Here is a 15,506-nt window from a genome sequence, read left to right as displayed (position 1 = left end):
GTAAAAAGCCAGCACCCTGAGTAATGGTTTGATTTTCAACCAAGCAAGTTGGGCTAGCAGGGCACAGCTGCAGGCTGGTCACTCAGCCGCAGTGCTGGGGCTCTTGATTGGGGCTGCTTCAGATTGCACATCAAAGAAATGTCCAGCTAGACTGTGTGCCTGGGATAAATGGATTCAATGATAAACTTTGTTTAATAAATTTAACAAAGTACACTGTGTTTTGGAAACTCACAACTCACATTGAACGAGACAGAAACATTTGGGCACACTACCTTGTCAAACAACCCCAAATGTCATATCACGATTTTTATTTATTTAGTTTTTTTTTTAATTAAGTCATTTGTACATAGACTGTGAATACATTTATGCCATTATTGGATTCAATGTGTTGATTATTTATACAAATTGGAGTGCTTACATCCTACTAATTAACATAGCCTTCACCTCATTTACACAATTACACTGTTAAGACATTTGCGTTCTACACCGGATAAGATCCAACTTGTACTTGAAATATGCTCCACAGGTGTGGTCCCTCCCTCTAGAGACCCATCCCGCTCCCTTCCCCTCCCCCTCCCTCCTTCATCCTAGGCTATAGTTGTGATACATCTTTCATAATATCATGATGTTTAAAATATGGTATATTCGAGATGTAAACAGGAGCTCAAGACATTTCATAGGGAACATTTGAAACATTTAACAGGTAGGTGGCATGGTCTGCACATTAGGCCCTAGAATTCAGAGTTAGACCTGGATTAAAATCATGCCTCTTCCTCATGCTAGCAGTTGTGACTTTGAGCCCATTAATTAATGGGCGTGAGATCAACCTTCAAGAATTCTGTAAAAATGAAATGAAATATAGTATCTAAAGGGCTTGACATACAGTGTGCGTTAAAACTCCTAGAGCAAATACACCGTTTAGAAGAAAGCCACAGAGATGTGTGTACCCCACAGCATAATGTGGGAGAAGCAGTTCCTAACCAAAGATTCTTATTTTTTGACACAGTGAGGCTTGATTTCACTGGATGAAGTGTTCATAATCTTTACTGGATAGTATGTAGAAAATAGAAGTGATTTCACTTCCAGATAAAAAGCAGATGGAGGAGGACCAGCACACAGGATAAGACAGGCCAGTGTGTTTGGGGAAAGATCAGGCTTTCCCGGATAATTTTTAAAAATCCCTGTCATAGAAGCAATACAACCAATTTCCTATCAAAATGAAGAAATTACCCCTTAGGATATTAATTTTGAGAATTACCTTATTTTCAGAACAGAAGGATGTTGATTAGAATTCTACTTTGCCTCCCTGCATTTAGCTCTTACAAAATGTATAAGGAAACACACCAGCAAAATGCTTTAGCCTATATCCTCCCCCTGAGAAAAGAAATATTTCTAAATAGTAACTTTTTTTAATTAAGAAACTATTTTCTTCTCTTTTGGACAACGCTACTCTTAAATTATTCACTTTGCTGCCAATCCTTTGCAAGAAAGAACCCAAAACACTTTAGAGTATGTGTTTGGTGATGTTCTAGTGTCAAATGTATTAAGGGTGTCAGAGAATCGGATCCCTCAGGTATTGTTTAAAGATTACTAACACTTCAGTTTTATAAATTATATTTAGGCAAAAGCCAAGAGTCGAGGGGATGAGAAAGATTTATTTTGTTTTAACCACCAGGGATCTGATCTCTAGATCTTATCCAACTACTACAGCAAAGAAAGATGCTTCTCTCCTTCTTCTTTTCAGATGAATAGACAAATAAGAAAAAGCTACATTTGAGGAGTTGGTAACAATTGATAGCTGCATGTTCCTGGAATACACTGGCAAATCCCCCTGTGAATGAAGACTACCTCCCCTCCACAGTTGCCAGGTAAATAATTCCTCCTAGAATTTCAGTCACTTTCATAACAGAATTTAGCCGAAGAGAGAATTTACTACTTTGAAAAGCTGTATCACAATATGTCCATCCCTCTCGCAAACAATTTCAACAAGCATAATAAGCTATGTGATGACCCAAACAGACTCTTTCAAGGTTGCATGCTCCAGAAGGCAGGGAGCGCGCAGCACACTGCTCTCTCCATTCAACTAAAACGCCATTTGAAGTCATTAAAAAGATAATGACAAATGAAAAGAAATCCTAATAGTAAACAGTGTATCACGAATGGAACAGAAATCTTGAGAAATTCGTGGAATAGAGAAGCAAGTAGGATCAGACTGATGACAAAACCAGAGAGGAGGATTCTTTTTTTTATGTTTTTTTTTTTTGTAGAGACAGAGTTTCACTTTATTGCCCTCAGGTAGAGTGCCATGGCGTCACACAGCTCACAGCAACCTCCAGCTCCTGGGCTTAGGTGATTCTCCTGCCTTAGCCTCCCGAGTAGCTGGGACTACAGGTGCCTGCCACAACGCCCGGCTATTTTTTTGTTGCAGTTTGGCCGGGGCTGGGTTTGAACCCACCACCCTCGGTATATGGGGCCAGCGCCCTGCTCACTGAGCCACAGGCGCCGCCCGAGAGGAGGATTCTATAATCCCACACAGTCACAGAAGCTGGAGGCAGAGGAAAACTTTTGCTCCTTGTGAAACCTGGTTAAGCCCCAAACTCACAGTCAAAAAGTACAAAAAGCAAAAATGGACAAAGTGGTGCTCCTCAAAACACTAAAGGATGTCCACTGGCCAGAGGGAAAGTTGACTTTGTTTATGAACAGTGTTGACTCCTGATTCTTTTTTTTTTTGAGACATAGTTTTCACTATGTTGCCCTTGGTAAAGTGCTGCAATGACACAGCTCATAGCAACCTCTAACTCTTGGGCTTAAGCAATTCTCTTGCATCAGCCTCCCAGGTAGTTGGGACTATTGGCACCCGCCACAATGCCCCCTGCTACTTTTTGTTGCAGTTGTCATAGTTTTTAGCTGGCTAGGGTCTGGTTCAAACCCACCAGCCTCAGTGCATGTGGCTGGCGCTGTAACCACTGTGCTACGGGCACCGAGCCAGCCTCCTGATTCTTATGCCTAGTAGACTAAAGTTTCCAAAGATCACTTTTGGCCCATTAAAAAACATGTAATGAAAAGCAACCGGCTCAGCGTAGTTGCAGCTACTTGGGAGGCTGAGGTAAGAAAGAAAATTGCTTAAGCCTAAGAGTTTGAGGTTGCTGTGAGCTGTGATGCCACAGCGCTCTATCAAGGGCAACATAGTGAGACTCTGTCTCAAAAAAGAAAAGAAGAGAAAAGAAAAGGCAACAAAGATTTTTAAAACCTAACACTCGCATCTTATTTATTTTTACATACACACATGTGCCCCTATATTCTAAACTTTTAAAGAATCATCCAGGACCAATATTCTCTTTTTGAAGAAACCATCATGGATCTTCAGGAATGCTTTGATTATAACAGTATTTTCATTTTTATGGAAAAATGTAAAGTAGTTATCTCAAGGTGATGAGAGCAGAAGTTATTTTTATTTTTTTCTGTGTACTATTCTATATTTTGCAGATTTTCTACCATGAGCTTTTGCAGTAAGAATCAATACAGTCTTACATTTGAATTAAAAGTTCTAACTCCAGGGAATTTGAAGCAATTTAGACTGGTAACTCAAGGAATAGGAATGCATTCTTTTTTTTTTTTTTTTTTAAGAGTCTCAAGCTGTTGCCTTAGATAGAGTGCCATGGCATCATAGCTCACAGCAACCTCCAACTCTTTGGCTCAAGTGATCCTCTTGCCTCAGTTCTTCTATTTTTTAGTAGAGATGGGGCCTTCCTTTTGGTCAGGCTGATGATCTGGAACATGTGAGCTCAAGCAATCCACCTGCCTCAGCCTCCCAGAGTGCTAGGATTATGGGTGTAAGCCACCGCGCCCAGCCAGGAATACATTCTTAATAAATTTCATGGCTAAAAAGAATTGAGAAAGGAAACGTTATTTCTCTTCCTTGCCTGTGAAAAGATAGAATTGTGCCTGGAGGTTGTCTAATCTGGGCCTAGGAGACATCTGGGGTTCAGAATCCAACAGGGGTCCTGCCCCAAACCTGGAAGGGTCCTTTCACTTCCCACAGTGCTCTCACGTAACTCACTATTCCTCCAGGGACAAGTCAATGAGTCACTTTATAAGACAGCCTTTCATTTATAATCTTTCTTATAACCAAGCTTTATCCAATGAGAACATTTAAAGCCAAAATGTTATCATGCTTTCCCTGGAAACCAGAACAGCCCTTTTCTTAACATGAGCTGTTCTGAGACCACCCTGGCAACTTTGCTAGAACAATGAGTGAAGTGGGAGGGACCAAGGCGAATTTCAGTCTTCCTGTCATCTCTGCTCTATGGAAACTTCTCAGCTTTTACATAGTGTGGCCAAGAGCCCCCTTCTTATCACAAAAGTGCTCCAGGAACCAGTAGACTGAACTCTCAAAGGTTTTTTCCCCCTTGAGGAGAACAAGTTACTCTGAAAAATTTATGTAAGGTTTTATAATCAGGAAGAGCTAAAAATTAGAAAGTAGCATAGATAAGACCTTTTTTGTAAAGAAAAAAAAATTGTGGGTGAATGGTTTATAAGTTAAATATATTAACTTTGTAGGACAAAAAGTAAAAGCAACAAATGAAACCAGTATGACTCATTTAGCATAATGCTTGTGACAGTGCATTCCTAGTTTAAGTCATTTGAATCCCACTGTCCAATGACAGTGTAACATTAATTTTTATAAGAATACAATGTAAGAAATGTTTAAAGGGATATACATAAAATACAGTAGAGCCTCTATAAGCTGACCAGTATACGGAGGTGGTCAACACAAGGGAAATAGAAAAACTAGCCTCATGTGGCAGCTGTAGTTCCAGCCGCTTGGGAGACTGAAGAAGGATTGCTTGAGACCAAGAAGATTAAAACAGGGCTACAGATTCTAAATTACTTAGTTGTTTAAAAAAAGTAAACCAGGCTGGGCCCAGAGGCTCAGGCCTCAGTGCTTTGGGAGGCTGAGACAGGAGGACTACTTGAGTCCAGGCACGTGAGGTTACCGTGAGGTATGATGATGCCACTGCACTCTAGCCTAGGTCACAGAGCAAGACCCTGCCTCAAAATCAATCAATTAATTAAATTATTTTTTTCAAAGTAAAAAACCAAATATATTGCTTTGAGAACTTATTACAGCTTGAAATGGAAAACTGATGGTACATCAAGGGTAGAGCCAGAATATGAAAATAAATGAATAAATAAATAAATAAATAAACAAGTAAGAGACATAAGGGATTTTAGAATGAAGTTCAAAAGTGATAAGCAAATATCCCTATTTTATTCCAAATACATTAGGACAATGATGAAATTACATGCATGTCTGACTGCTCTAAAGCTGCCTTCTTAACGTTTCAGAATTTCTTTAGACTTCTTCCTTCCCTGGGCTTGAGTTTTCAAACATAAACTTGTACTCTGCTAAGGTGAAGTCTGAACTTCATGATTCTGTGTGTTGGGGACACGACAACAGTTGAGGGAGCTGGTGCAGGGAATGGACCTACGTATATTCACAGTCTCAAAGGGGCACTGCCCCTCAGCTACCACCTCAGTCATTCCTCCCAGAAACGTGGCTCCTATTTTACCTACAAGGAAATTTGAGGGTCAGAGAGCTTACGCGATTTGCTCATACGCACACAGCCAAAGTGCAATGCAATCAAAAGCTTAAAAAATCCAACTCTTTTTTCCTCCTTAGGTTAATCCTGATTTTAACGTCCATGCTCTTTCTAAAGTATTACACTGTCTCTCTTCACAGCTGTAAGAGGGAAGGCCCCCGGCCCCGGGGATCCTCCACTTCCTCAGCACAGGCTGGGACTCTACACTGAATAGAATTACATTTATACTTAAAATGATGCCGTAAACTACTTCAGACCACAAAGTCATGTTTTGATGCTATTCTCTGGGCCCAAGTTTCTCCCTGGTCTCTTTAGGGTACATCAGTAAGTCCGAATACTTTGGGTACAAAATGGTCTTGCTTAGGGCAAATTCTGCTCTTTAGCAAGCAGGGTATTACAAGATCACAGCATGTTTTTTTCATTTGAAATAGGGTCTCTCTCTCTCTCTTTTTTTTCTTTTTGTAGTTTTTGGCCAGGGCTGGGTTTGAACCTGCCACCTCCGGCATATGGGGCTGGCACCCTACTCCTTTGAGCCACAGGCGCCGTCCTAAATCGGGTCTCTTTTTAAATAATAAAAAAAAGTAGTAATTTTTTATAGCTAGAAAATAGAACATTAATATTTCCCAGTTTTGAATCTAAACATTTGACTCACATACTAACAAAGTGAACAGACCCAGCAAGTTAGGTATAACTGTTTTCTGAGCTCTGCTTCTGATATATCAGCCATCAGGAAAATCTCTCCCAGGATTAGGTATTCAATAAAAACCCTCTACAGAATTACCTCATCATAAATCACCCTATCCCATCTACTTTTTTTTTTGTAGTTTTTGGCCGGGACTGGGTTTGAACTTACCACCTCCAGTATATGGGGCCGGCCCCCTACTCCTTGAGACACAGGCGCCGCACTATCCCATCTACTTTTTCAGGGGTAAGGGGAAGGGACCCTGTACATTAAGGTGAGAACGAAAATTTAGTTATAAAACTCTTCGTTCACCTCACCACAAGCTTATTAAAAATTCTTCTTCTGATCTTAAGTAAAAGCACTTTTCTTTCTTTCTTTTTTCTTTAGAGACAGAGTCTCATTTTGTTGCCCTTGGTAGAGTGCTGGGAAATCACAGCTCACAGCAACCTCCGGCTCTTGGGCTTAGGCGATTCTCCTGCCTCAGCCTCCCGAGCAGCTGGGATTACAGGCGTCCGCCATGACGCCCTGCTATTTTTTTGTTGCAGTTTGGCCAGGGCTGGGTTTGAACCTGCCACCCTCGGTATATGGGGCCAGCACCCTACACACTGAGCCACAGGCACTGCCCGGCACTTTTCTTTTTTTTTTTTTTTTATTTTAGAGACAGAGTTTCTTCACATTGTCACACTTGGTAGAGTGCTGTGGTGCCACACTGCTCACAGCAACCTCCAACTCCTGGGCTTAGGCAATTCTCTTGCCTCAGCCTCCCGAGTAGCTGGGACTACAGTGCCCTCCACAATGCCCGGCTATTTTTTTGTTGCAGTTTGGCCGGGACTGGGTTTGAACCTACCACTCTCAGTATATAAGGCCGGGGCCCTACCCACCGAGCCACAGGTGCCGCCCCAGCACTTTTCTTTTTAATAATGTTTCACAAGTCTATTTCTTTGTTTAAAGTGGCAAGATTATAAATAAAAAGGGGGGGAGTTTATCCAGTTTACTCATAGATTAAATTTTTACTAATCCATATTAGGAAAACTGTACCTTTTGACTAGTTAGAAATGTAACACTGTTATGGACAGTACCACCTGGGAGATGCTCCTCTGTGCCATCTACACAGACAGTGTCCCTCATCATCGTCCCCACAGCTGCCCTGCCAGCCCCATTTTTAAATGGGAGGTAGTTCAAAGAAATGTCTTGAAATGTGCAACAAACTGAAAACCACTAGCAGAGCACAATGTTGAGGCGATGTTTATTCACTCATTCTACACCCAGTATTCACTGAGCCCCTCCTGGGTGGCAGGCACTGTCCTAGGCACCAGGCATTCAAAACTCAACACAAAAACTGTGACAACTGGACGGGATACATGTAAAATAATCTAAATGCAATCAGCATACTTATTGAATCGTTTAAAAATATACAAATAGTTCCCGAATTACCATGTTCTCCACCAACTATATTTTGACTTTACAATAGTGCAAAAGCTGTACACGTTCAGAAGAAACTGGACTGTGAATTTTGATCTTTTCCTGGGAGCAGCAGTGATACTCAAGACACTGGGCAGCAGCACAATGAACCCAGTCAACCACGTAATTAACAGCAAACAACCAACACTCTGCAGAGCACCAGTCTCCAGCTTTCGTTGGATTTCTGTTCTAGCATCCCCTCAAGTCTACTGAACGCCCATTTCTGGTTTAAGATATTTTCAATTTATGATGAGTTCACCAGGGTGTAGCCCATTTTAAGTCAAGGACCAATTGTATGTTTTGATCTTTTTCCCCCCTGCAAGAGAATCGTTACACTGGGATCTAATGTTTTGGGGAACACCTTTTTCAAAAAAATAAGGGTCATAAGAGCCTCATTAAAGGCCAGGCACAGTGGCTCACGCCTGTAATCCCAGCACTCTGGGAGGCCAAGGCTGGTGTATTGCTTGAGCTCAGAAGTTCGAGACCAGCCTGAGCAAGAGCTAGACTCCATCTCTACTAAAAATAGAAAATGTAATAGCCTGGCACAGTGGGTCATGCCTGTAATCCTAGGAATCTGGGAGGCTGAGGCGGGTGGATTGCCTGAGCTCACAGGTTCGAGACCAGCCTGAGCCAGAGGGAGATCTTGTCTCTACAAATAGCCGGGCATTGTAGTGGGCACCTGTAGTCCCAGCTAGTTGGAAGGCTGAGACAACAGAATAGCTTGAGCCCAAGACTTTGAGGTTGCTGTGAGCTACAATGACACCATGGCACTCTCAGTTGTCACTTTCATATAAGGACAAAGTAGACTCTCCTATCTTCAGGCAGGACTGTGCCAAAATTCTCCTAAATATGAACTTTTTAACAAAAAATGGCAAGTGAATATTGCACCAAAATAGCATTCATTTAACAAAAACAAATTTCAGAATTAACTTTCTTCATCTAACTGGGAATTTGAATACAGGAACAAATCGGCCTTGTTCACCATTAATGGATTAGGCATTGGGGGTCCTTGGGGATTAAAAATAGTTACATGCAGAAACTACACTTTCTTTTTTTTTTTTTTTTGAGACAGTCTTACTTATTAATTCTTGGTAGAGTGCCGTGGCATCACAGCTCACAGCAACCTCCAAATCCTTGGGCTTAGGCGATGCTCTTGCCTCAGCCTCCCAAGTAGCTGGGACTACAGGCACCCACCACAACGCCTGGCTATTTTTTCGTTGCAGTTTGGCCAGGGCTGGGTTTGAACCCACCACCGTTGGGTTCAGATATGGGGCTGGGCCTTACCCACTGAGCCACAGGCGCCACCCAAAACTACACATATTTTACATAGTATATTTCTTCTAATTATTGAAAAGAGCTATTAACCCCACACTCACACTGTATCTCTAATTGCTTCATTGAACTGTGATTTTGGCTTTGGTTTGGGGCGGGGGCAGTATCTCCCCCTATCACTCCAGCTGGAGTGCAATAGTGTGAGCTTAGCTCATTGCAGCCCTGAACTCCTGGGTTCAAGTGATCTTCCTGCCTCCATCACCTGAGCAGGTAAGACTTCAGTGTGTGTGACCATTCCTGGCAGGTGACTCGCTGTGCCCAGCTCATCTGTGTGCTCTTAATCCCAGGATGGAGCATTCGAGCCACCTGGGAAGTGCCTGAGCATCCTCCACGTCCTCGTCCTTCCATTCCACCCCGCTCCCAGGGCTTCTTACTCTGGTTGGTCCATTCTGGGAGAAGCTGCATTTCCTAAAGGGGAGGGTCAGCATCACCCTTGGGTAGGGCTCACTCTGGTGGAACTGCCTAGGGTTCAGGTTTCAGGATTTCACACTCAAGTATGGTCCTGGCAGAGGTGAGAGAGAACAGCTTTGGTGCACACTTCCCTCCTCCCCACCCCTGTTGTGGGGGGAAAGGCTGCCCCTGCCCTACAGCCCACACTGAAAATCGGAGTCCAAACCAAATTAACAAGGAAGTGGGGGTTCCTCGGCCTCCCTTGGCCATGGTCTCTTGTCTTCCTATGATGCTCAGGGACCTGCTATGGGGGGGCTGGTGTGGTCCAAGGCTCTCGTGCCGCTGTGTCTTTCTGTGAATTGGAGAAGGCACTCCCCCTGGGCTGGATGCCCCGTGTGGCCACAGCTTGAACAACCCTCAAGCCGGGGCTTGTGTGGTCCCCAGCATCCTGGGGTTCCCTTGGCAACATGGTGTCAAACAGCAGAACCAATCCTCAGACCATGTGTTCCCAATGGTGATTTTCATACTGTTCTGAAATGACTTTGGGGCTCCATGGAAGGGCCTCAGGGAACACTGCAAAGGTACAACAGGGAGACCCAGAGGCCTGTCCCTCCGCCACCCCTCCCAACAACCCAGGCTTCTATTTGCTGGGATTCCGCTAAGATTTCTTCATTAGAAACAATTTTACTTACTTGCTCAGAGACTGAGAAAACCGCTATTTCTAGTTTACCTCACACATACACAAATCACCTATTTTAGGCCAGTAGGGAAAGCCTTCAGCATGGTGGAGGGAGAAGAACCACCTCTACCACCATCTTGGATTCTCTCAGCCTAAAAACACGGTTGTAGCCCAAAAGGTAAGAACCTCAGCCAACATTCCAAGTTTCCTACCCACTATACCCACATCTCAGGAATATGCTCTGTTCTGAATAAGGTTGACATTTCTCACAACAATTGACTGATATTGGCCGGGTGCGGTGGCTCATGCCTGTAATCCTAGCGCTCTTGGGAAGCCAAGGTGGGTGGATTGCCTGAGCTTAGGAGTTGGAAACCAGCCTGAACAAGGAGACCCTGTCTCTTAAAAATAGCTGGGCATTGTGGTGGCTGCCTGTAGTCCCAGCTACTCAGGAGGCTGAGACAAGAGAATTGCTTGAGCCCAACAGTTTGAGGTTTCTGCGAGCTATGATGCCATGGCACTCTACCAAGGGAAAGAAAAGAAAGAAAGAAAAGAAAAAAAGGAAGGAAAGAAAGGAAGGGAAGGAAGAAAGAAAGAAAAAAACAACTGATTGACTGATATCTTAATCAGTGGCCCCACACAGATGTTAAGAGATTTACCTGACAGGAAGTCATGAGAGCAATTGATAACGGTAGTTCCCGTTCCCGGTTGTATCCAGGTAACAGGAATCTCTTCAGGCTTAGGTGAGCCTAACACCACAATGTCAGCCTCATGAAGCTAAAAGAGAAAAGGGAAAACCAAACACATTTTAATCTAAAGCATAAATACATGACGAACTGCTGAGGTCAAAGGATTTCGACCTAAAAGACAAAAGTCACGGATCCAGGGTTTAGTTCCCAACTGCTAGTATGGACGGGAGCATCTTGCTCTACTGTCCAGGCTGGAGTGCAGCAGCAGCATCGGAGCTCACTGCAACCTCCAACTCCTAGACTCAAGTGATCCTCCTGCCTCAGCCTCCTGAGTAGCTGAGACTACAGGTGTGCACTACTACAGCCAGCTAATTTTTCTATTTTCTGTAGAGTTGGGGTCTTGTTCTTGCTCAGGCTCATCTTGAACTCCTGAGCTAAAGCGATCCTTCTACCTCAGTCTCCTAAATTACTAGGATTACAGGTGTGAGCCACTGCACCTGGCCTCCTAATTCCACTCAAGGATATTTTAGTACAAACCACATGACTATCATATACTAGAGAGAAAAGAAAACGGGATGTTAAATATTCCTTCAGTGAAGCCACTTCAGCATTATAATATTATAATGGAGTATATTATATGGAGTATAATTTGTGTTATTATATGGAGTATTATAATTTGTGTTTTCACCACTAATTGCGATATCAAGAAGAAGGGAGGAAAGAGGATGGCTGGAGCCCAGGAGTTTGAGGCTGGGGTGAGCTTTGATGATTCCACCATGCTCTAGCCTGGGTGACAGAACAGAAGCCTATCTCCAAAAGAAACAAGAAATGGATAGGGCAAAGAAAACTATCCTGATAGCAGCAATAAACTGAAAGGAGATCAAGGTGTCAGGAGGTGGCTTATGAACAAAACAGGCCAGATCAAGGATGGTTCCAAGTCTCTAAATAGAGGAGTACAGGCTGGGCATGGTAGCACGGTGGCTCATGCCTATAATCCTAGCACTCTGGGAGGCTGAGGCAGGTGGATCGCCTGACCTCAGGAGTTTGATGGCCGGCAGAACTAAAAACTGAAAAATTAGCTGGATGTGGTGATGGGCACCACTAGTCCCAGCTACACAGGAGGCTGAGGCAGAAGGATCTCTTGAACCCAGGAGTTTGAGGTCTTTTAGCCTGGGCAACAAAGTGAGACTGAGTCTCAAGAAGAAAAAAAAAAAAAAGAGAGAGATCCATGCCAAAATTTTCCTAAATAACCATTCTTCTGTGCTCGAGGGCCTTGACAGTGTTGCTGGCACGAGGAAGCCTGCAGCCAACATCACCGGCAATCCAGTCCATTAAAGCTGCAAACGAGCTCGGCAGATAAATCAGGAAAGCAGCTAGACTTCTGGATGGTGTTACATTTGGGGGAATAAAAGTGTCCTAATGGAAAAAGGATTTTGAACATTCATATAAAAAAGTATTTCGTCATTCACATACACCACAGTCAAAAAATGAAGTACAGTCAACCACAGGAAAAACGCAAACTTTTAAGGCATGCTGCCGATCAGCAGATAAGAAACGCCATTTGGCAAGAGTTTCATGCCCAAGAGCAGCAAAACCAGAAAATGTTAAAATATCTAGTAAAAGGACGTTAATAGGAATAAGAATGAAATGTTCATTTTGGAAAAAACCAAGCATCACAGGTTCACACGAGTCCCCTAAGAACACTCCGTTTCCTACATGAGGTGTCTTTGATAAAACCTGTTCTTTTCATTGCCTATAAATCTCAGAAATCTTGTTTCTACCCCTCAGCTCCACACCTCCACACACCCCAAAGTGGGCTGTGTCAATAAGCAACGGGGGGAGGGTTAATCCCACCGAGAAAAGACAAAAATCTCCTCCCTTACCAATGATCACGTCATACATGTTACTTCTTTCTGGAAAGGAAAAGCGCTAGATGCTTAAATCAATAAATAACTGACTGAGGATGAGGGAAGATTTTAATGAGCTAAAATGCAAGAATTATCATCTCCCTTGCTGGCGCTGCTCTCCTTCTCCCAGATGAGAAAGACCCTGGCCAAAGCTTGCCTTGAAACTCTACCTCATAACAAAATATTGCTTTCTCTGCTGAGACCAGAGTCAAAGAGTTTAAAGAGAACCACCCAGTCCCCAGGCAGCGGACCAAATGTTAAAGCAATAACAAGACCCAGAGATGCAGACATTTTATTTGCATCACGGAGCTGCAGTAGTGTAGATAACAGCAAACGATTTTCTCCAAGTTAGGGACTTATAAACTGCACAGGGGGCAGGCATCAGAAAAATGAAGAGATAGGGAACGAAGGACACAGGAGATCAGAAAGTTATTATGGACTATCCTGATGTCGCATTCGGCAAACAAATACATGAAAAAAATTCTAACTATAGAAAGTAAACCCTCCCCTCTTGGCTAGAAGACAGTATTTATCTTCTGTTATCAATGTGTTGTAGAAGAATTCATTATAAGGACCTTACGTATGAGATCTGTATATACTTTCAAGGCAGAAATACATAAAAAAAAGAGAGACTAAAGGACATTTATTTATTTTGAGACAGGGTCTCACTTTATCACCCTTGGTAGAATGCCATGACATCACAGCTCACAGCAACCTCAAACTCTCGGGTTCAAGCAATTCTCTTGTCTCAGCCTCCTGAGTAGTTGGGACTACAGGCGCCTGCTGCAATGCCCGGCTGTTTTGCAGACGAAGTCTGGGTCTTGCTCAGGCTGGTCTCCAACCTGTGAGCTCAACAATCCACCTGCTTCAGCCTCTCAGAGTGCTAGGATCATAGCCGAAAGACATTTTTTAAAGAATTGTGATTGGTTGGGTGGTGCCTGTGGCTCAGTGAGCAGGGCGCCGGCCCCATATACTGAGGGTGGCGGGTTCAAACTCAGCCCTGGCCGAACTGCAACAAAAAAAATAGCCAGGTGTTGTGGTGGGCACCTGTAGTCCCAGCTGCTCCGGAGGCTGAGGCAGGAGAATGGCGGAAGCCCAAGAGCTGGAGGTTGTTGTGAGTCCTGTGACGTCATGGCACTCTACCGAGGGTGGTAAAGTGAGACTCTGTCTCTACAAAAAAAAAAAAAAAAAAGAATTGTGATTGGTATCACCAGAGACATATGAAACCTGTTTCTATTTGCTTCAAATGTTACCAACACAGCTCAGAAAACAAAGTTCAACACGATGAATGTTATTTTTGGTGCCTGTGGCTCAAAGGGGTAGGGCGCCAGCCCCATATGCCGGAGGTGGTGGGTTCAAACCCAGCCCTGGCCAAAAACTGCAAGAAAAAAAAAGAAAATTAACAACAGTGCTTTCTCCAGCAAAGATGTGCTTCCATAATTATAATAACTAGGCTGGGTAAGGTGGCTCACCCTAGTGTAGTCCCAGCACTTTGGGAGGCCAAGAAGAGTGATTGCTTGAGGCCAGGAGTTCAAGACCAGCCCTGAAAATATAGTGAGACACCTTCTCTACAAAAAAATAGAAAAATCAGCCAGGTGTAGTGGTGTGCACCTATAGTCCCAGCTACTCATGAGGCTGAGGCAGGAAGATGGCTTGAGCCCAGGAGTTTGAGGCTACAGTGAGGTATGACAATGCCGCTGCACTCCAATCTGGGAGACTTTGCCTCAAAAAAATAAATGACAAAAACAAGCAAATAGGCTCGGCACCTATAGCTCAGCAGCTAGGGCGCCAGGCACTTACACTGGAGCTGGCAGGTTCAAACCCAGCCCAGGCCTGCCAAACAACAATGACAACTACAAAAAATAGCCAGGCATTGTGGTGGGCGCCTGTACGCCCAGCTACTTGGGAGGCTGAGGTAAGAGAATCGCTTAAGCCCAAGAGTTGGAGGTTGCTGTGAGCTGTGATGCCACAGAACTCTACCGAGGGTGACATAGTGAGACTCTGTCTCAAAAACAACAACAAAAAAAAAAACCAAGCAAATAAAAAACCCCCGCAGTAACTTAAGGGATGACAACATAGTGAGACTCTGTCTCAAAAAACAAACAAGCAAATAAAAAACCCCTCAATAACTGAAGAGACGAAAAGAGCTCCAGGGTTCTTCAGTGAATACACTCATTCACATGTCACCTATCCAGAGCTACTTAGGGCAGACCCTGGGGTAGTTAAGGATCTAAAATCAAATCCAGCCCCTGTCCAGGAGATTTGCAGCTGAGATCTTTAAGGTGGAGGGGCACAGGGCAAGCCACTGAGAAAGAAGAAAACACTACACATTCAATTTCTACTTTGCCTCACGCAAGTAGAAAGTCAGCTTTGCTAGTATTTAACAGCTGGGTAGACACTGGCATTCTCCATCAGTCCCTGTGTTCTAGTCAGTCCCAGCCACAGAACTGAGAGGGGTCCCCAAGGAAGTGAGGGGCTCTACCACACCTGGGAGGTCCCCCCACTTGACCTTCACTCTCAGTGAACTGGGACGCACTGTGGTCTACGTGAGCGGTTGAGTGACTGTATACGTCACCCTGTGCTCCAGAGCCGATCCTTCCCCAGGCTTTGCAGTGAGACAGGGAGTGTCCATGAAAATCTCACGTAGCATCAAGTCTCCAGACTATCTCACGGCAAAGTCTTTTTTTCTTTTGCGGTTTTTTGGCCGAGGGGCTGGGTTTGAACCCGCCACCTCCGGCATATGGAGCTGGTGCCCTACTCCTTTGA

The 15,506-nt window shown here is 43.8% G+C and overlaps 1 protein-coding gene across 1 annotated transcript in view; it reads right to left on the bottom strand.

The window, feature by feature from the left end:
* The window catches only part of MTHFD1L (methylenetetrahydrofolate dehydrogenase (NADP+ dependent) 1 like), a 210,411-nt gene that overhangs the window by 159,636 nt on the left and 35,269 nt on the right, over window positions 1-15,506 (bottom strand). The window contains exon 8 of the mRNA XM_053592124.1: window positions 10,804-10,921. Within this exon, the coding sequence (XP_053448099.1) occupies window positions 10,804-10,921 (118 nt within the window). The remainder of the gene's footprint in view (window positions 1-10,803; window positions 10,922-15,506) is intronic.

This window comes from Nycticebus coucang, chromosome 5 (assembly GCF_027406575.1).
Source record: "Nycticebus coucang isolate mNycCou1 chromosome 5, mNycCou1.pri, whole genome shotgun sequence".
Classification (NCBI taxonomy): domain Eukaryota; kingdom Metazoa; phylum Chordata; class Mammalia; order Primates; family Lorisidae; genus Nycticebus; species Nycticebus coucang.
The sequence above is the reverse complement of the archived record's forward strand: the minus strand, read 5'-3'. Positions and strand labels throughout refer to the sequence as shown.